General features: G+C 59.5%; 1 protein-coding gene across 3 annotated transcripts; it reads right to left on the bottom strand.

Moving 5' to 3' along the window:
• Positions 1–48: 48 nt before the first annotated feature.
• Positions 49–13,926, bottom strand: TTYH1 (tweety family member 1). Of its 3 annotated transcripts, none has more exons than XM_065920816.1 (14): positions 13,726–13,926; positions 10,696–10,874; positions 8,709–8,820; positions 7,689–7,909; positions 5,765–5,860; positions 4,417–4,489; positions 3,365–3,440; positions 2,846–2,901; positions 2,617–2,709; positions 2,208–2,300; positions 898–1,040; positions 727–772; positions 489–569; positions 49–410 (listed from the first exon to the last, which is right to left on the bottom strand). In XM_065920816.1, the coding sequence occupies exons 1-13, from the start codon at positions 13,849–13,851 to the stop codon at positions 531–533; spliced, it is 1,353 nt and encodes a 450-aa protein (XP_065776888.1). In that variant the 5' UTR covers positions 13,852–13,926; the 3' UTR covers positions 49–410; positions 489–530. The 3 variants fall into 3 exon arrangements, with proteins under 3 accessions (XP_065776888.1, XP_065776887.1, XP_065776889.1); XM_065920815.1 differs by having other exon boundaries at positions 49–381; XM_065920817.1 differs by lacking the exon at positions 727–772 and having other exon boundaries at positions 49–381.
• Between the last annotated feature and the right edge of the window lie 7,178 nt (positions 13,927–21,104).

Below are 21,104 nucleotides of genomic sequence, written 5' to 3'. Positions count from 1 at the left end.
TGTGAGGCCAGATCAGGGAGAAATAAGGACCCAGCTGCTTGTAAAATAAAGTCTTCCCTTTTATTTCAAATCAGCCCATTCCCAAGTTGGCTGCTGCAAGTGGAGAGCAGGGGCCCTAAGTCCTCTGGGGTGTGGTGGGGGGCCGGAGGGCACTCTCATCCCTTCAGGGATGAGGGGTGATGGGGCTGGCTTTCTCCCCTCTCCCCACCAAGCCTCCAGGCCCTGGCCTGCCCCCTGGGCTTACTTCCAGGGCTAAGTACACGGAGAGGGGCAGGGCAGGGAGGCAGTCCTGTTTAAGGTGTCCGTGGCCAGGGCATTGTTAGTGGTGGGAGCCCAGTGAGGCTGGGTTAGTGGGGTCTTCTCCGGCAGCCAGGGAAGGAACTGCAGAGAGAGGCAAAAACGGACCAGATCTAGGTGGGAGGGAGGGAAGGAATGAGGGAAGGAGGTGCGGTCAGGGGCTGGAGGCCGGTGTCAGCCTAGACGCTCACCAGAAATGGAGACCAGGCTCCAGTCTGGACTGGAGAAAGGGCTCAGATTGATGACTGCCACTGCACGAAGCGCTTGGATTCCTGCCAGGGAGACGTGGGTAGGGGAGGGCATGACTAGGGAACTGGGCTTGGTAATGTGGGCCCTCAGACCAGGACTTCAGGCCCCCAGCCCCTGCTCCCTCAGACCCAGAGGTCCGGGCCCCCAGCCCCTCCTCCCTCGGGCCCCGGGGTCCGGTACCTGAGGGTTGAAAGGGTCATCATCGTCTGTGTCCTCGTAGTCGTCACTGGGGTGCAACAAGGGGAGCAACAGAGAAGCAGGAAGGGGGACCCGTGAGGGCGTGGTCCCCAGCAGTGGCTCAATGGTGCTCCCCATCCCCTCCCCCAGGACCTCAGCCCCCTCCCCCCTGACCTGGGCGGGAAGAGGGCCCAGGCGCGGGGCAGGCTGCAGAGGACGGTGGCCAGGGCCCCGGCAGACAGGAGGGAGAAGAGCAGCAGAAAGAGCAGTCCTTCCAGGGTGTCTTCACACAGGCCACGCAGGGCTGCGCCATAGTCCTGGGACGGGAGAGATGGGAGGGGTCAGCGGGAGTGCCCACGGCCCGGGCCATCCACCTGGCTGTGCCTCACTGAGAAAACCCCTCAGCTTCTCTCTGCCAGTTTCCTCTCCTGTCACGGGAAGCGCTCAGCGCACGGTAGGTGCTGTGGCCACTGTCGTTTATCACACCTGCAGGCATGACCGCAGTCATGACTTCCTGTCCATCACTGAGAACCCGGCACCCCACACCCAGCCGTCGCCACAGCTTGGCCCTGATTGAGTGCCAGGCTTCTTGTCCCGGACACTTCCCACACTGTGTGTGTTTTTTTTGGGGGGGGTGCATCCCTGGCCTCCGCCTGTGCACAGCACCCTCTCTCGGGGCTGAGACCCCCAAGGATGTCTCCACACACTGCTAACTGTCCCCCAGGGCAAAAATCCCTGGCTTAGAACAACACTGAGAAGAAGGCTTTAGCAAAACAACTGGCGTAGACCTGCCCCCCTGCATGGTAATGCCTGCTCCGTAAACACTGGCTGATACCAGCGATTCCTGAATGCCAGGCTCTCAATCATTCAGCAGGAACTGGCCTGAATGACAGACGGCCTGCTCGGAGCCAGGCGCTGCTCCAAGCGCCGGGGTGACTTCGGTAACCAAGCCCCAGAAGGTCACTTCAGACCACGAGGAGCTGATGCGAGCGGCGGTTTGTTAAGTAGTACTGGGCGCCCCTCGCCTCCCCGCTAAAGCAGAGATGGTACGGGCAGGAAGGAACCCTGCGGTGGGAGGTCCCTGACCGCTCCCTGAGCGGGAGGGGGCCGGGAGGATGGGGGTGCAAAGGGTTGGGGCCGGAAACCAGCCAGGGCTAACCACACGGGCCCCCGGAGGTCAGGCGAGAAACCAGGACTTTAATCTCCAGGCTGGGGGAACTGCTGGAGGCTTCTAAGCGGAGGAAGAAGATCAGATTGCGTTTAAAAGACTCGCTGAGCTCCCGGCTGCTATGGGGAGAGGGAAGAGGCTCTGCGGCCGTCAGGGGCAGAGGTGCCGGCGTGAGCTGTGCTTGAAGTCCAGAAGGACTTGCCGGAGGAAGGGTTGTGGAGGGTAGGGGCAGGAAGCCAGAAGAAGAGGCGTAGGTTTCCGGGTCCAGGCAGAGGCTCCCCTGGGAGCATGACTTGGGGAGGGGGACCGGGGTCACCTTGTGCAGGCCACGACAATGTAGCAGTGCCACCAACTGGTGGAAGCTTCCTTCCGTCACATTCAGCGTCTCCTCCAAGGACAGCACAGGCTTCTGCGGTGAGAAGGGGGTGGTTATACCGGGAACTCCCCGGGCCCCGCCCACCGCGCCAGGTCCCGCCCCTTACACCCGCCCCACGCCCTGGGCCCCGCCCACAGACGCCGGCCCGCCCCTTCCTAAGACTCCGCCCATAAATAGAGGCCCTGCCCTCTCCGCCCGCCCCACGCCCCGGGGCCCCACCCACAGCCTCGGCCTGCCCCTTCGTGGGCCCCGCCCACGATCGCTGACCCGCCCCTTCCTAAGACTCAGCCCACTGCTCCAGGCCCCGCCCCCTCCTCCGCCTGGGAGTCGGGGTGCAGGGGCCGCCGACCTGCGCAGAAGGGAACTGGGGCACAGCTTCCCGCTCCAGGCCCTGCAGCTGGGAGTGGATGTTGGCCAGAGCTCGCTGGGACAGAGTCAGCCTCTGCGAGAAGACGGAGGGAGGGAGGAGGGCCCAGCGGTTGACCCCCCCCCCGCCCCCTCTCCTCCCACACCCGGGCCCCTAAATCCAGGCTTCAGCCGCGCCCTCCTCCCCCGGCTCCCTCGCCCGCAGCCCTAACCTGTTGAAAGGGGTTGGAGACGGCCTGGTTGCAGAGGAAATAGTAGTTCAGGATGTCTGAAGCGGGAGGGAAGAGAAGGGAGGCCGTGAGCCCTGGGATCCTCCCCGCGGACAGGCGGCGGGGCAGGGCCACACTTTCCACCCTCCCCGCTCAGGGCCCTCCTGTGGTCCCGCTGGCCTCGCCCTCCAAGCCCCCAGTCCTCCGCGCCCCAACTCCCTCTGCTCCAGCGGACTCCCTTCTGCTGCAGCCACAGCCCAAACGCGCTGATCTGACCACCCCACAGTGCTGCTTCTGCACCTGCCCTGACCCGACTGTGCTCCCCCACTTTCTCCAAGTGGCCCAGCCCGCCCCTCTCCCTGACCCCTTTTCTCAGCGTCTTTATCCCTTCCCTCGTTTCCAGCCCGCCAGGGCAGGTGCTGAGAGCTTCTGCTGGGCAGAACTGGGCAGGGCTGGCACCCCCACCCCACCCCAGGCGTAGAGGTCTGAGGACGCAGGGCGCGCCCCCGGAGGTGTGATCACCTGAGCCAAGGCCGGTCTCCTCCTGGGTCAGGTTCAGGATGTAGCTGTCTGGACTGGAGCAGAAGTCACTGAGGCCCTGAGAGCGGCATAGAGGGGGCTCGGATAGACACGCCCCCGCCCCACACGCCACCGGGTCCAGGCCCCCAGCCCCTCCTCCTCAGTCCTGGGGGTCCAGACCCTCTGCTCCTCCTCCTCAGACCCGGGAGTCCAGACCCCCCAGCCCCTCCTCCTCAGACCCGGGGGTCCAGACCCCCCAGCCCCTCCTCCTCAGACCCGGGGGTCCAGATCCCCCAGCCCCTCCTCCTCAGACCCGGGGGTCCAGACCCCGGCCCCTCCTCCCTCAGACCCGGGGGTCCAGACCCCCCAGCCCCTCCTCCTCAGACCTGGGGGTCCAGACCCCGGCCCCTCCTCCTCAGACCCGGGGGTCCAGACCCTCTGCTCCTCCTCCTCAGACCCGGGGGTCCAGACCCCCCAGCCCCTCCTCCTCAGACCCGGGGGTCCAGACCCTCTGCCCCTCCTCCCTCAGACCCAGGATCCAGGCCCCCAGCCCCTCCTCCTTTGATCCGGCGGTCCAGACCCCCCAGCCCCTCCTCCCTCAGACGGGGGTCCAGACCCCCCAGCCCCTCCTCCCTCAGACGGGGGTCCAGACCCCTCTGCCCCTCCTCCCTCAGACCCAGGAACCAGGCCCCCAGCCCCTCCTCCTCAGACCCGGGGGTCCAGACCCCCCAGCCCCTCCTCCTTCAGACCCGGGGATCCAGACCCCCCAGCCCCTCCTCCCTCAGACCCAGGATCCAGGCCCTGGGCCCTCCTCCCTCAGACCCGGGGGTCCAGACCCCTCTGCCCCTCCTCCTCAGACCCGGGGGTCCACGACTCCAGCCCCTCGGCACCTAGAACACTGGCTTCAAACCGCAGAACCTGTGAGCCTGTCTCCCAAGTCTCGTCTCTCAGGGTCTGAGGCCTCTGTCCCCCTCCTCCCCAGGTCTAGGAGTCACGGGCCTTCAGCCCCGGGAGTCTTGGAGCCCAGGTGCCTGTCCCCACCCCCTGGTGCTCACCACGGCTGTGGCCGCCTCCAGGCCCATGGAGCCCCAGCTCAGGACCAGAACCAGGAGACTCATCACCGTCATCCTAGTGGGGGAGGAGGGGTGGGATTGGAGTTCTGGGGTTCCTAATCTCCCACCTCACCACTTCCCGCCCCAGATCACATCACAGCCCCACCCCTCCCCACCAATCTCTGGAGCCAAGAGGATAACTGTTAGGGGCAGAGCAGCGGGCAGGGAGAGGGTGGGCCGGTAGGTGTTGACGTCAAACTGAACATCTGGTCCTTCTGGGAGGTGGGGGGCAGGGGGCTGGCAGTGAGAAGGGCCCTGTGTGGGCAGGCTCCTGCCCAGGTCTGCCCCCGCCTTGCTCCGGACTGTGGGCCCATGGGAGGGCGACTTCCCGGCCCTGGTCCCCAGTGCCCAGCTCTGAGTTCCGCAGGAGCTCGCTCCCAGCTTCACCCACTGGTCAGACTCCAGCTCAGCCCAGGAGTGGACTCAGCTCAGGGCTGAAAACGCCTCCTGGATTTTCTCTTTGCAGGGGGAGGGATCAGCACTGGAGGGTGGTCCGCGAGCGAGAAGGGAGCCTGCAGGGGGTCACGCTGAAGGCCCAGCCCCAAGTCCCAGACCACCCGCCATGCTTACCCTCTCCAAGTTTCAGAGGAGGGCCTGGATGGAATAGCGGGCCTGCTCACCCCAGGGGGGAGCGTGGGGATGGCGGTGGGCACCAGTGTGGGCCCCCTCAGGGTCAGAGAGGATACAAGGGCTCCTCTGAGTGGGATAGGCTGGCCTGGGTGGAATCTCAGCTCCAGCACTTTCTGGCTGTGCAATCCTGGGCAAGTGACCTAACCTCTCTGATCACCAGTCTCCCTTTCTGTTAAATGGGGAAATGGGAAGGACCTCTTTGTAAGGTCAACGCGAGGGTTCCAGAAGAGCATGAGGCATACAGAACAAACCTTTCAGTAAGAGTGTGGTCCTTAATTCCATGCACCACGAGACAGACTTCTGCCTCACGGCCCTCATCTGCCTGCCAGACAGACCTCTGACGGCACCTTGGCTCACAGTGTTGTCATGGCAACCAAAGTGGGCAGTGATCACCCCCATCCTCAGCAGAAGCATTATTACTATTATTGCTTTTCTGGGACTTTGGTGCACTCCCTGTGACAAGGACAGTCTGCTGCCCCAGGCCCTCCTGGGCCACTCTGGGCCCCTGCATGCCTGCCCACCCAGGAACTCTCTGGAGGTTTGTGGGACAAGGGAATGAAACCAGCGTGAGCCTCGGAAAGATGGTGGTCCCTCTCACAAGAGTGCCGTGGGATCTCGCCCTGTGACCTGCGCCACCGCCAGGAAGGCCACCCAGACTTACACGATCACCAGCCACTTGCTCTGCCTCGCCAGGCCCAGGAGGGTGAAGAGACAGACCAGTAGCTCCAGGAGCAGCAGGAGGACGTAGGCCAGCCACCTGAGGAGGGGGCGACAGGGGGGAGGCAGAAGCAGTCAACCCAGCCTTTCGGGCATCCAGGCTTCCGGACTGGGACGCGCAGAAGGTGACAGCACCCTCATGATGGCCCACGTCTGCCTGGATCTCTGTGATCTCCCTGACGCCCAGTCTCCAGGCCTCAGCCAAGCTCATCTGTGAAACGGGTGCATGGGGGGCCGGTCACTATCGCCATTTAGAGCACAGGGCCTGAGGCAGATCACTGTAACCGCACCCGCACCAAGCCACGCACAGCCCCGTGACTGGCACCCGTGATTTGGCCTCTCGGAGCCCCAGCCCCTTCACCCCAGGCTGGAGAGTCTTAGCGGGACTTGTTCCCAGGCCTGCACCCAGCATCCCAGGGCACAACCCAAGGGCTCGGCGTCTGCAGGCAGGTGGGCCGGGCAGCAACGCCACCCCTCCGCTTCCTGCCTGCCTGCGACTTCTGTGCCTCAGTTTCCCCACCCGTAGCTCTTGGGGAGAAGAGCAATGCCTACTTCCTAAGGCTGTCGTAAGGGCGAGAACCCAGAAAGCACCGAGGAGCGTGCGGAGCACGTGGGCGCGCCTAAACATGGGCTTGAACACGAATCAGGGAACTCTAAAGGGTACTGAAGAATTCAGTATTAATGATCGACACGCTGACTGCAGAGGACAAAGCCGGTGAGCCTACGGCACAGTGCTGGCCCATGGGAGACGCTCAATAAATAGCAGCGTTCCTAGCGGTCCCCACGCGGGCAGGGTAGCAAGGGAGCTGCCACCTTCTCCATGGCAGCCTCTGCTCAGACCCCCGTGGGGACTGACTGTGCACTCCTTTCCCGGACCGTGGGAGGGTCAGGCTGTCTCCAGGAGGGGGAAGCTGGGCCCAGTGGCTCCAGCTGACCTCCAGGTTCCCTACATTGCCACTGAGAGCTCACGTGCTCCAGCCTCACTCTGGTTTCTGTAAGGGGCAGGCGGCACTTCTGTCCTAACCCTCCGTGAACTCCAGCAAAATTCTCCCTCTGGGAGAACCAGCCATGCCCCCTGAAGGACTCCCGAGTGCTGGACAGTCTCACATGCATGCATGACTACGCGTGCACGCATGCGTAGTTGCTCAGTCGTGTCCGACTCTTTGCGACCCAGTGGAGTGTAGTCCCCCAGGCTGCAAGAGAATACTGGAGAATATGCAAAAATACTGGAGAGGGTTGCCATGCCCTCCTCCAGGAAATCTTCCCCACGCAGGGATCCAACCCACATCTCCTGCGTCTCCGGCATTGCAGGTTGACTCTTGGGTGTATCCAGCAGCTATTTCTTGTAGATGGTGGGTCTGGCTCACCCTGGCAAAGCCTACACTCCTACCCCCAGCCTCCCTGAAATGGAGCTGTGGCCTCTGGACTTGGTCACAACCCAGAACTTGAACTCACTGGGACACAGGCCTGTCTGATGCCCACGGTGGGCGTCCGCATTATGGGCTGCTTCAACCCAAGTCTACCTCCCCCTCTGGAGCACAGAATCCAGGTCAAAAGTTTTCCCTGTCTCTCTGCCCCTAAGTCTGGTTGGGGCCCCAGGTGTTGGATGAACAAAAGAAATCATTCCTAGCGGACGAAGTGACGAGGACTCCGCTGTGTTGGCCACTGGGATGGGTGGCTGTCTGATGTTCAAATAACTGGTTCCCTCCCTTCCTTCAAATGTTACCTTCTCCTTGTGGCCTTCCTGGAATGACTGGTCCCCACCCCCGCCCCCCAATCCAAAAACTGCCAGTCTCTGTCCCCAGACCCTCCTGTTCTCATCTCCTACCTAATTTTCTCCACCCAGGACAGGAAGAGAGCCAACCCACCTGTACTCCTCTACAAAGGACACATCCTCGGCCACCTGCAGGGGGCTCAGGGGCACCCCCCGCCAGAAGGCCAGCCCCTGGAGCTGCTGGGCCACGGTTTCCGCCTGTCGCCGGGCGCCCCGGGCGGCGGCCACCAGCTCCATGCGCTGAGTCAGCACCTCCTCCAGCGTGGTCAGCTCAGTCCTCACGGCCTCATCCAGCCTCTCCACCATCTCCAGCACCTGGGCGCGGGGGCGGGGGGGGGTGCATCTGGAGTCAGGGGAGGTGTCCTCTGGGCGGGAGGGCAGGGCCAGAGTGGCAGGGGTGAAGCAGGAGTGAGCGGGACGGCTCCCTGGGATTGGGCGTTAGGGCATCTGAGGGTGCAGGAAGTGAAGGAGGGGACCCTGCCTGGCGTGTGCACTTCTGTGGCTTCTTCCAGGAGTTGGTGAGGTGAGCGGGCGAGCCCCAGGGCTGAGATGAAGCCTGGCATCCTAGGACTGAGGCTGGGGCCGCAAGTCTGGGTTTTGCGGCCCAGGGCTGCAACTGGACATGAAGTCTAACGTCTGAGGTCGGGCTGGGTCTCGGCCTCGCGTCTGGAATCATGGGGATCAGAGCGAGGCTTCCTGGCTGAGTCCTGGGTCTCAGCGTTCAGGTCTCCTGCCTCGCACTCAGCCAGGGGCCAGGTCTCTGGCCCTGGATCTCCCCTGAGGGTAGGGTCTTGGTGTTTGGTCTCTGAACGGTCTGAATTGAAGCCCAGGGCGGGATGCAATGGGTCTGGGGGCCTGGGTTTGAGTCTCTAGTCCCAGATCTGGGCTGAGGTTCTGAGGGTGCCATGCATGGAGCCCTGATTGGCTATCAGGGTTGGGGGTTTGGGTGGACAGTCTGAGATCTGCATGTTGGAACCTGACATTCTGAACCTGGGGTCTCAGCTCTGAGTTCAGATCCTGTCTCCTGGGGGGCGGGGTGGGGGTTCCTTTGGCCAGGTGTGGGGAAGCAGTCTGGGTGTAGGTCTGGGGTCTGGCCCGTGCCTGGTCTCCTCACCAGGTGGTCAATGGCGGTGAGCGTGTGGTTGGCATGCAGTAGTGCAGAGCTGAGCTGGGACACCCCATCGCTGGTCTCACTGTTGCCATAGAAACCGATGCCAATGCCAGCGCTAAGAGGAGGAGGGAAGGGAAATCACAACCGGTCCTGGGACCCTGGGGGCCGCCCCCCCCCAGCCTCCTCACACACCCAATCACGCCTCCCACCCCATCCCATTGGTCCAGCCCTTCGTGGGAAAGGAACGTCTCCAGCCTGGCCCCCACTGGTTGCCAAGGCAACCGAGAAGGTCTCACTCCCCCGGCCCAGGGACGTCATTGTGATGCTAATGGTGGGTGGAGAGGTGGCGGGGAGGGGGGGCCCCCAGATTTAACTCGCACCTCCCCGGAGTGAACCCCTGTCGTGCCCAGCCGCAGAGTGGGAAGTTCTCACCTCTGGGGTCTGCCAGCCCCACCCGCACCCCTTGTATTCTTTCCCCCAAACATCCAGGGTCCTCAGCACCTGTCCCTTCAGGCTCCAGCCATCCTCTGCCCCGCCTCCTGGGGGTTCCAAGGAGCCACCACCTCCTGGGGGTCCCGGAGCCTGGAGCTCCCAGCCTTCCCCCTCCCCTGGGGACCCAAGTGTCTGGACAGCTGGGAGGGAAGCAAGGGAATGTGGGCCGATGGGCCAGAAGCCGGGCGCTCCCCCCCCAACCTCAGTTGCCAGCAGACAGAGCTCCATTGTGGGGCCTGAATACGGTCTCCAATCTCCCCTCACCCCCAACGCGCTGTGTCCCTCTGCGGAGGGGAACCAGGGCCGCGCTGGGGTGGAGGAGGCCCGGACGCCCTCACGGCTCCCAGCGCGGGCCCCGCCGCCCCGCCCCCAGCCCTGGGATCGGACAGCGGCCGCTACCCATTGTCCACGGTCCCACAAAGCTGCTCTTGTTCCCAGGCCACGGGGCTGGCTGTGCCGCTCCCCCGCAGGGCCTTTGTCCGCCTCCCCAGTCCACTCCCACTGGAGAGATCCCGAGTCTAAGCCCTCGCCCCCGCCCGCACCCCAAAGCCCCACACGGGGGCTCCCTGCAGGGTGGCAGAACCCAGCCTGTTGCGGGGAGAAGCGGGTGCCAGCTCTCTGCCACTGCCCGCCCTGCCGACCCCCAGCCCCCACTCGAGGGTGAGGTCTTGAGTGCCCTGGTCTGTCCTGAGTGGTGGGGGCTGCCCTGCTGGGAGGGGGTCGCCCTCAGAGCTAGCCCTGGGTACCCAGTGTGTCCTCAGGTGCCCTGTCCCTCTCCGCTCTGGTGATACCCCAGGAGGCAGCCCTGGGCTCCTAGGGGCTTTTGGGTCTGAATCTTCAGTCTGCCACCTGGCCCAGGCGACCTTGAAAAGTTGCTTCTCTCTGAGCCTCCCTCTTCAGAACCGGTCGTGACAACTCTGAGTCCAGCCAGGTCACCGTGGGGAGGAGTCAGGCCAGCTCGGGTCTGCTCTGGGGTCACAGGCATCCCCTACCGTCCCTGACGGGGCCATCACTGGCTCCATGAGGGCAGGGCCCTTGTCTGGCTTGGTTAGGCTCCCCTGGGACTGTTGTAGATACTCAGGAAGTAACTGCTGAATGAGGATCAGTGAGTTAACGAATGACATCACTAGTTCACATTTTCAGAGCCCAGGTGGGGACCAGGCACCAGACATGTCACTCACCCTCACCACAACTGGGAGGTGGGTCTGACAACAGTGCCCATTCTAGAGATGTGGAAACTGAGACCTGGAGGAGTTACATCACTCCCGCAGGTCACACAGCTATTCCACTCAGAGACATCAACCCCAGTGGTCTCACTGCCCAGGCTTCAGCCCCTACCCCATCCTGCCAGGGAAGTCACATCTCCCCTCCCGGCCTCAGTTTCTCCATCTACCAAATGGGAGAGCACGTGTCCCTTCTGGGACACCACCAGGAAGGCTGATGATAGAGAGCTTGGGGAGCCCTGTCCCCCTGCCCGCCCACCCTGGGGCCCCATTACCAGCCGACGAGAAGGGCAGCGATGCAGTTCCAGGTGACGCACCCTCCCCCCGGTGGGGGGCTCTTGGCTCCGGGGGGCTCGGGAGGCCGGCAACAACAGAAGCGGATGAGGTAGACAGCGATGAAGATAAGGCTCAGGCCCAAGCCCAGGCCTGCCAAGGCCGCCACCAGCAGCAGGGCCTGGGGAAGGAGGCGGGTGACAGGGCGTCAGAGGGGCTCTGCGCGCCCTCCCCGAGTGGCCGGACACGCTGGTCTGAGACCTCAGTGCAGGTGGCGGGCATCCTGGCAAGATGAGGGGCAAGCCCACCCCGTGGTTTTCAGGTCTGTGCTGGGGCTGTGCAACCTAGGGTTGGAGGGAGCTTCCACCTGGAAGACCCGGGTCTCGGGTTCCAGTTCCACTCTGCCCTCTGAAGGCTGTGTGACCTTCAGAGGGCCTGTCCCCTCTCTGAGCCTCGGTTTCCTCCCCAGCCAAACCAGGTAGTTTGAACGAAGCTCCATGTGAGGACATGGAGAGACCTGGACCCCGGAACTGTGGGGGATCAGGGCTAGCGCCCGGTGGTGTGTCTGAGGCTGGGGGTGGCAGGCTTCCTCCTCCCTCCTCCCGCTGGTCCTCCCCACTCCCCGCCTGCGCACTCTCCCCCGAGGCTGAGCTCTGCACACCCACCGCAGGGAGTCTGTCACCCAGGGCCTCAGGGGGAGGGCATGACAGCCTCCCTGACAGTGTGTGTGTGCACATGCCCCAGAGATGGGGACGGGAGGCTGAGGGTGAGGGCCAGCAGGCGGAGGGGAGAGAGGGGGAGACTCACACGGAGTGCGGGGGGCGGGAAGGAGAGACTCAGGGCACGAGAGAGATGGAGACGGAGACAGATCCAAAGGTGGGAGGACAGAGGTGGGGAGAGGAGCCTTGCACAGATGGGGCTCTCCTGTCTGAGGCAGGCTTTTCCACCGCAGTTCTGGGCTCTGCCCAGAAGCCCAGAGAGGGGCCGCGCTTTCCCTTCAGCCACACAGCACATGGGGGCAACAGCAGCAGCACACTCAGACTTCTGGACTCACGAGTGCTGAGTCCTGGCTCTGCCTTGTCCTCACGCTGGGGTGTGTGTGCTGGGCGTGTAGGTGAGTGTGCATGCGTGTCTTTATGGGAGCGCCTGCATCTGCAGGCGTGAGGGGGTGATCTGTGTGCACTTGTGCGGTTCTGAGCACAATTCCTTGAATCTGTGAGTAGTCTCTGGTGGTGATGGGGTGTGTGTATGTGTGTGTGAGAGAGGTAGGATGTGAATGTAGGTGTCAGTGTGTCTGAACACACGAGTGTGTGAATGTGTGCATACGTGAGTGATACATGTGTGTGCATGGGTGAGTGTTACAAGAATGTCTGTCTGTATATGGGTGTGCATGCTGGCTTGCTAAGTCGCTCAGTCGTGTCCAGCTCTCTGTGACCCCAGGGACTGTAGCCCGCCAGGCTCCTCTGTCCGTGGGGTTCTCCAGGCAGGAATACTGGAGTGGGTCGCTGTGCCCTCCGCCAGGGGATCTTCCCGACCCAGGGACCGAGCCCAGGTCTCTTATGTCTCCTGCATTGCAGGCGGGTTCTTTACCACTAGCGCCACCTGGGAGGCCTGTATATGGGTGTATACGTGTGCGCATGTGAGTGTGTATGTCTGTGTGTGCATGCATGTGTGAGAATGCGTGTCTGGCTGGGTGTGTGTGTCCCCCCCAGCACAGTGGCGCCCAGCCCCTGATTATCGTCCCGGCGGTGCTCTCCCTAGGGGGCTCTCCCGTCCTCAGGGTGCTCTCCCTAGGGGGCGATGTCCCCTCCTGCCCGCGGGTCCCAGTGCTGTCGACAACAGGGCGCAGTGGGTCTCCCGGAGTGCCTCTGGCGGTGGCCGAGTGGGCACCGGCGCGGGAAGGTCTGCTTGGCCGTGAGCAGGTGTCCGTGGGCCGGGCTGGGCAAGCAGGAGGCCGTGGGCGCGGGGCTGGCGGTCGCCGCGTGGGGGGGAGAGGGTGGCGGGGAGCGGGCGGGGAGGAGCTGCTTACTGCCGGCTCAGTCCAGCCATGACCCAAATAGCTCAGAACACAGCACTCATCCCCGCTCTGCTTTCCTGGGACCCCCCTCCTCCGAAGCCGGCCAAGCCCCAGCCCCCTGTCCCGCGAGCTTCCCAGGAGCGATCGGAGAGGTCCAGACCTCACAGGCAGAGCCCGGGACCCACCCGAGGCTCCACCATCCTCCCCACCCCCGCCCCGCCCCCAGCTCAGCCAAGCCTTGCTCATTAATCTCAAAGTCAAGGACTTGAATTAAACTGGGTCAGGGGACCCCGTTCTTTCGCTCCGAGTGGAGCGGGACCCAGGCTGGGCCCCCTTCCCCAGGCACCCCGGTTTCCTGAAGGCTCCCACCCGGCCCCACCCTCTGGCCGCGTTTCTGTCTCCCTCCAGCCCCCAGACCGAACCTCGTCCCCAGCCCGCCCCTCCCGTCCCGGGACTGGCTGGAGGTCTCCTCTCCCAGAATCTCCAAGTGGTTTTCCCAGCTCTGGCCCTAAGACCCCTCACACCCCCTGCCCCACTTCAGGTTTCGATTCGGTCCCAGAAGCGCGGCAACCCCCAGCCTCTTCCCCTCCACCATGCCAGCGCCTGTCTCCTGGGTCCCGCCTGAACTGGGACGTGTTTAACTGGACTGCCCCGATCCCAGGAGGGAAGGGTCATCCTTTCGGACGCGGTGGACCTACCCCTCTGATGACGACCTTCCCAGGCATCCTCTCTGAGACCCGGGAATCCACGGTCCCCTGTCCCCTCCCTCCTCTAGGACCCTGGGGCCCAGGTCCCAGCCCCCACCTTATTTAAGGAGCTAGGGGTCTGGCTCCCTGCGCTCATCCCAGGGGAACCTCCAGCTACGGGTAACCACCCTCCTGCTGCCTCGGGCACCCCAAAGTCCGGGCCCGGCCCCCACCCCCAGAGAACACAGGAATCGGCCCCCAGTCCCTTCTCCCGCGGGACCCAGAAGCCCTGGCGACCCCCCTCCCACAGACCCCCTGACCGCTCCCACCTGCTGGTATTCTCGTTCTTGGGGCGCGAAGGCGCTGGGCACCGACCGGAGCTGGAAGTCGGCGCGGGGCAGCTGATGGAGCAAATGGACCCAAGCCGAGGGTCGGTAGCCCGGGGGCGCCCCCATGGCCCCCGGGGAAGGCTCCGCGGGGCCGACGCCGGGGCTGCGGGCGCCTGCGCTGCGGAGCGGGGCGCGGGCTGAGCGGGGTCTGCCGGGGCTCCCGGCTCGGGGGAGCGCGCGGGGGGAGGGAGGGGGTGGGGGGCGGAGATTGGGGGAGGGGGGGGCGGCGCGGCCGGGCGGGGCCGGTGCTGCCCCTGGCGGCCGCGGGGCGCACTGCGGCAGCGCGAGCCCGGCTCCCCGCGCCCCCCGCCCTCGGGGGCCACCGCCACCTGCGGCCCGCGCTCTGGCACCGCTTCGCTCCCGGAGGCGCCCGGCAGGGCTGGGCTGAAGAGTGATCCAGCAGAGGGCCGCGCGTACTGTCGTATCACCCTACAGCTCCACGATCCCTTTATCTTCAGGAAGAACCTTCGGATCTGGGTCCCCAGTATTTGCACAGCATTTTACAAATCAGTTACCAAGAATGGTCAGTTGCATCAGCAAAATTCCTCACTGCTATGAGCGTGCAACCCATTTGGGTTAAAAGCCTTCTCCCACTCAAGTCTGTATAAGGACACAGCTTCTCTACACAAACCTCCCTATGTGTACAGACCACTCCGGAGTGCGTACCCACATGTCTGTGTACAGACCACTCTGGAGTGTGCACCCACATGTCTGTGTAAGTGTAGAAGGATTCTTCCCACTCAAACAACAACCCTGCTCACCCATTTGGGGACCCCTCCCATCTTTATAAGGATGGCTCTCATGTGTTAAAGAACCTCTCTAAACTGATTAACCATTACTTCCATGTGTGTGAGGATCACCCTGCCCTTTGTCATTCATTTTACAGTTTATGGAGTATTTTTCCAGCCACTATGTCTGCTGAGTCTTAACAGGAAACCACCGACGTCACACTGATACAGGCGGAAGCAGAGATGACCCGGCCACCTCAACACCGCCACCCAGCCAGTCACTGCTGAAGTTAAGTTCCCAGGAAACTGTCCTAGGGGTTCCCCCACACCTTAGCTGGGCTAGCTAGGTTTTGCTACCTGGGTCCCCATACACGGCCTCTCTTGAAGTGGGGAGATGGGATGGGCCAGGGTGGGGGGGTTGGAGAAAGGGGAGGTGGTGCCCCACCCATATGGCCCCAATATTTTGCCTCAGATTGGTGAGAAAGGCCTGGGGGGGGGGGCAGTTACCCATCTCATGACCAGGGAGGAAAATAACAGTGGTGGTGATGGTGGTGGTTGGGGGTTCAGGATGGTAATGACAATGGTGATAATTATGGGGCTGCCCATGGTGATGCTGCAATGAGGATGGTGAGGGTGAGGAGGATGGTAATAATAGTGACTGCTGATGATGGTGAGGGTGAGGATGAAGCTGGTGATGGTGAAGGTGGTGATGATGATGAAGGTGGTGATGATGAAGCTGAGGATGAAGGTGATGGTGAGGATAATGATGAAGATGGTGATGGTGAAGGTGGTGATGTTGAAGATGGTGATGGTGAAGGTGATAATGGTCATGATCATGAAGCTGAGGATGAAGGTGATGGTGAGGATAATGATGAAGATGGTGAAGGTGGTGATGATGATGAAGGTGAGGATGAAGGTAATGGGGAGGACAATGATGAAGGTGATGATGATGAAGATGGTGGTGATGAAGGTGATAATGGTGATGATGATGAACGTGAGGATGAAGGTGATGGTGAGGAATGATGAAGGTGATGATGAAGATGGTGGTGATGAAGGTGAGGATGGTGATCATGTTGATGAATGGGCAATCTGAGATTCCCTCTGATAGAGACTTGTTCTCCTTGACCTTCTGCCACTGCTCTCCAGGTCTGCTTCTCCAGTGGAAGACTACGGTTATTCCAGGGTGGCCCCCGAGCATTCCTAGGCTGAAAAAGCATCCCAGCCCCATCTCAGACTCTACAGGCGTCTAATTCAGGGCTTGGGTGCATGAGGACTGCCCCCACCCCCGCCATGGGGGGAGGGCTCAGAGCATAGGTCATTGCTGCTTTGTCCCAGCCAATTCTTGCCATGTGGGGAGCGGGACGCCGCATCGCCAGATGTTCCAAATTTTCAAGAGACGACAGAAATGCGGATATTTTTAAAAGCAAAATCCCTCAGCATTTAAATGTTAAAGCTAATTCAAATACAAAAAAATACTGTGTGGGCCAAATAAAACCTGTCCGTGGGTTGGAGCTGGCTGGTTTTTGTAAGCGCTGGTCTAGCCAGACACTGAGCAGCATCGCTGTGGAAGGGGCAAGTGGAGGGAAATGGGCCCGCAAAGAGGCTGAGAAGGAGCAGTCCAGAGAGGCAGGCAGGAAGCCTGGGGAGGCAGCACTGCCACCTCCTCCAGGAAGGCCTCCTGATCAGTCTCTCTCGGTGAAAGACAAGGGCAGGTCCTGGCTAAAGAGTGTAGCCTGTGCTCCCTGTGACTTACACTCTGGGAGAACCTTCTGCTTCATGGACTGATTGTGAGTACATATGGTTACGAGTCCATTTAGGTGATGCTCAAGAACAGGCAGACTTAGCCTTTGGGGGCAACAGCCATCAGAATGGCGGGGACAGGGCTGCCTGGTGGGAGGGCGGATGGGTTCTGAGGATGACGCCATCACTCCACACCTTGGAAAGGTGCGAGTTGCACAAGGGTTGCTTCTCTTTTGCAATGCACTTGAGATTTGGGCAAATTTTGCATTTCACTGCAAATTTTACCCCAAGGGGAAGAAAAAAGAACCATTTAATGATACGCACGCTTCAGTATGGGGGCAAGTTTAGAGGTGTCCACAGTTTCCTTTGAAATGGACCAGTGTGCATGTTAGTCACTCAGCCATGTCTGACTCTCTGCGACTCCATGGCTGCCAGGCTCCTCTGTCCGTGGGATTCTCCAGGCAAGAATACTGGAGTGGGTTTCCATTTCCTTCTTCAGAGGATCTTCTCGATCCAGGGATCGAACCCAGGTCTCCTGCATGGCAGGCAGATTCTTTACCCTCTGAGCCACCAGGGAAGCCTGAAATGGATAAAAAAATAAATAAGGTGAATTGACAGGGAGATAGACAGGTAATAAAGCAAAATACTCATGGTAGCATCTAGGTCGTGGGTATCTATCTATTCAGTTTAACATTCTTTAATGTTTCATCTTTATTGAGATATTATTGATATATAATACTGTATAGGGTTCTTTGGAAACTTGTCTGTTCAGGTCCTTTGCTCATTTTATAATTAGATTATTTGTGGGTTTTTTTTCACTGTAACATTCTTTCAACTATTTTGTCTATTTGAAACTTTTCTTAATAAAATGTTGCAAAAAGAAAAGGGCAAGGCCATAATTATGCACAGTTGCTCAGTCCTGTTTGACTCTTTGCAACCCCATGTATTTTAACCCACCAGGCTCCTCTGCCCACGGGATTCTCCAGGCCAGAATACTGCAGTGGGTTGCCATGACTTCGTACATGGGATCTCCCCAACCCAGGGAGTGAACCCATATCTCCTGCATTGGCAAGTGTATTCTTTAATGCGCGCTGCCTGAGAAGCCCAGGGCTGTAATTAGAGCAACACAATAAAGTAGTATTGGATCATAACCCAAATAAGAAATAAATGGCTGTGATTCCAGAATGATATAAATAATTGATCGAATAAAGTAACATATAGATGAGAGATAAGGAGCAAATTCTGCGTGCAGAAGAACTCTAGATAACTGATGTGGATACTCTACCCTCAAGGGTGGGGCGTAACTCCCTACTCCTTAAGTGTGGGTTCAGCGCAATGACATCCTTCTAAAAGGAACAGTATGAAAGTGAGAGAAAAGAGTAAGTTTGTAGTCAAGAAACCTGACAAGCCCTGCCTCCGCCAGGAATTCAAGGTCAGCATCAACAGTCCTGTTGATAGGCTGCAGCCTTGATGGGGGGCGAGGAGACTGGCATTTTACTTCCGTGGTTTTTCCTCCCCCAGACCCAGACCCCAGGCTAGTCATGAGCAAAACATCAGTCACACCCCAAGGGAGGGACTTCCCTGGCGGCCCTGTGCTAAAGGGTCTGCCTGCCAATGCAGGAGACAGTCTGAACCCGTCCATGGACCCCTGATCCAGGAAGATCCCGAGTGCTGAGGAGCAGCTCAGTCCGAGAACCACAGCCACTGAACCTGTGCTCTGGAGCCCGTGAGTCGCAAATGAAGCCACGTGCCCTAGAGCCGGGTTCTGCAACAAGAGAGGCCGCCGCGATGAGAAGCCCAGCACTGCAAGAAAGGAGTAGCCCTTCCCCCCGGGGAAAAGCCCACGCAGCGACAAAGACCTGCCCACGGCCAGAAGTGATCAGTAAACTCATGTTTAAAATACCCCAAGTGGGAGACATCCTACAAAACACTCAGCGTGTCCTCTTCAACACTGTCAAGTTTGTCCAAAAACAAGGAAAAGGGGAGAAACCACCAGAGCTCAGGGGAGCCTCGGGAGACTCGGTGACTTACATTCACCTGGAACAGAAGAAGGACATGAGGTGGAAACCGCGGCGCTCCGGATAAAACTCGGTCCTTGGCTAACAACTGTGCCTGAACCAAGATTCATGCGCTGTGACGGGGTACCACAGCCACGTCAGATCTTAGGGGCGGGGGCAACGGGGGCCAAGGTGGATAGGAATTCTCTGTACCATCCTTGCAAACTTTTCTGGAAGTGTAAAGCTGTTCTAAAATAAAAAATTGACTTAAATAAAGCAATCCCTTTTTTTTTTTTTTTTAATGATAGAGTGAAAAAAAAAAAGTCTAGGCTCACTGGTGCTCGCAGGAAGCAGCTCCATCCCTTCTTGGTCTGACTTCACACTCCATCTGCCTGAGTCCCCTTTCCCTCCCCCGTCGCTATATGAGGAGCAGATATTCTACATTTTTCTTGCCTTCTGGGGGTTTTCCACCTATCCCGACTTCAGGGGGTCAACCGTCCAGCCTAACTTAATATCAGAATGTCCCCCTGGCATCCAGCTCGGTCACTCCCTGTTTTCCAAAGGGAGGCTTGAGCTAAGATGGGGGTAAGGGGGCCGGCCCATGGCTGGCTTGCCCGCTCACCTCGCCCTCTTTGTCCAGGTTTGAGACAGACGCTCTTCCCATGTTGTGCCAGGCGTTCAGCTGCTGTCTCTCTGTCTCACGGGAATCCCCCTTCCTCCTTCCCTCAAGCCCACCAAGAATTCCTGCTGCCCTTCCTCAGCACCAGGTTTCTGCTGCTAATGATGCTCCCCAGCCAAAGACCGCCAGGAACACGCTTGCTTGCAGTAGAACAAGCTGGGTTTGTTGCTCAGCACAGTGGGGGAGAACCATGGGCTGAGAGGGGACACAGACCAAGGGACAGGGCACTATGAACTGCACTGTGTGCGCTCGGTCACCCGTCGTGTCCGGCTCTCTGCAGCCCCACGGACCGCACCCCCAGGCTCCTCTGTCCCCCGTGTGTGCTCACTCAGTCGTGTCCGGCTCTCTGCAGCCCCACGGACCGCACCCCCAGGCTCCTCTGTCCATGGGATTTCCCAGGCAAGGCCACTGGGCTGGGTTGCCCTTTCCTCTTCCAGGGGAGCCTTCCCGATCCAGTGATCGAACAGGCGGTAGATTCTTTGCCCCTGAACCACCAAGGAAGTCCAGGGGCTGCCCAGGGTCCCCACCAAATCCACACGCTGCAGTTGTCACCCTCAGCATCTCAGATGTGACTATACTTGGAGAAGGGGCCTTTGACAAGGTAATGAGGTTAATGTGAGGTCATTAGAGGGGAACCCTAATGCAATATGAGTGCTGCCCTCACTAGAAGAGGGGATCAGGACAGAGACACGACAGAGGGCCAGCCATCTGGGGACACAGGGAGGCTGAGGGCACTTAGGGGCCGAGGAGAAAAGTCTCAGGAGAAACTAAACTGGCTGGCACCTTGATAGCAGACTCGCAGCCTCCAGGAGGGTCAGAAAATAGATTTCTGTTGTTGAAGCCCCCAAGTCTGTGGGTCTTTGCCATGGTGGCCCAGGAAAGTAATGCAGAGGGTGTGAGAGAGGTGCTACAATTGACTTTAGATTCACTGGCCCACTTTGAGCAGGGTCAGAGGAAGACAACTTGCCCTGGATTTGGGTGTTGTCAGGAAGCCAAAGAAACCCTGTGATTGGGTATCTCAAGAAATCTTATCTACAAACAGCTCATACGATTCAATATAAAAAAACTCAAACCAAAAAATGGGCAAAAGCTATAAACTGACATTTCTATGAGGAAGACATACAGATGGCCAACAGGCAGAGGAAAAGGTCCTCAGCATCACTGATTATCAGAGAAGCGCAGATGGAAACCACGATGAGGTCACAGCTTCACGGCAAACCACACACCAGTCAGAGCGGCCATCGTCAGGAAGTCTGTAAACAGTAACTCCTGGAGGGGGTGTGGAGAGAAGAGAGCCATCCGACACTGCTGATGGGAATGTAAATTGGTGCAGCCACTATGGAGGACAGTATGGAGGCTCCTCAAAAACTAAAAATAGAGTTGCCGTATGATCCGGCAATCCCACTCCTGGGCAGGTACACAGAAGACATGACAACTCTAATTCAAAAAGATTCATGCGCCCCAGTGTTCACAGGTGGCACTAGTGGAAAAGCGTCTGCCTGCGGATGCAGGAGACCCAAGCGGTGAGGGTTCCATTCCTGGGTCGGGAAGGTCCCCTGGAGAAGGAAATGGCAACTCGCTCCAGTGTTCCTGCCTGGAGAATCCCGTGGACAGAGGAGCCTGGCGGGCTACAGTCTAGGGGTCGCAAAGAGTGGGACATGGCTGAGCACACACACAGTGTTCAAAGCAGCTCTATATATGATAGCCAAAATGTGAAAACAACCCGAGGTTCTGGTAACAGACGGCTGGTTTAAGAAGATGTGGTGGACACGTACAGTGGAATATTACTCAGCCATAAAAAAGAGTGAGATAATGCCAACATGGATGGACCTAGAAACATCACATTAAGTGAAGTCACACAGAGAAAGAGAAATAATACATGATGTCACAATGTGGAATCTGACAGCTAGTAATAATACAAATGAATCTATATACAAAACAGAGGCCGACTCATAGACATTGGAAACAAACTATGGATACTAAAGGAAACGAGGGGCAGGGAAGGATAAATTAGGAGTATGGAATTAACAGATACCGGCTACTACACATAAAAGAGATGTATATATTTACTGAATAACAGAGAGAACTGTATTCTATCTTATAATAACCTATAATGGAAAATAATTTTTTTCTCTCTATGTATAAAATGTTGTTTATTCATTTAAACATAACGTT

The sequence above is a fragment of the Muntiacus reevesi genome, chromosome 2, assembly GCF_963930625.1.
Source record: "Muntiacus reevesi chromosome 2, mMunRee1.1, whole genome shotgun sequence".
Taxonomy (NCBI): Eukaryota; Metazoa; Chordata; class Mammalia; order Artiodactyla; family Cervidae; genus Muntiacus; species Muntiacus reevesi.
Note: the sequence above shows the minus strand (reverse complement) of the source record. Positions and strands in the feature narration are given on the sequence as shown.

Bases quoted from the DNA above. Each gene is read 5' to 3' on its own strand.
- TTYH1 (XM_065920817.1), bottom strand. From the start codon at position 13,851: ATGGGGGCGCCCCCGGGCTACCGACCCTCGGCTTGGGTCCATTTGCTC. The intron at 10,875-13,725 runs GTGGGAGCGGTC...CTCCTTCCCCAG, and splicing joins AAGAACGAGAATACCAGCAG to GCCCTGCTGCTGGTGGCGGC. The intron at 4,490-5,764 runs GTAAGTCTGGGT...CTCCCCCACTAG, and splicing joins AGCAAGTGGCTGGTGATCGT to GATGACGGTGATGAGTCTCC.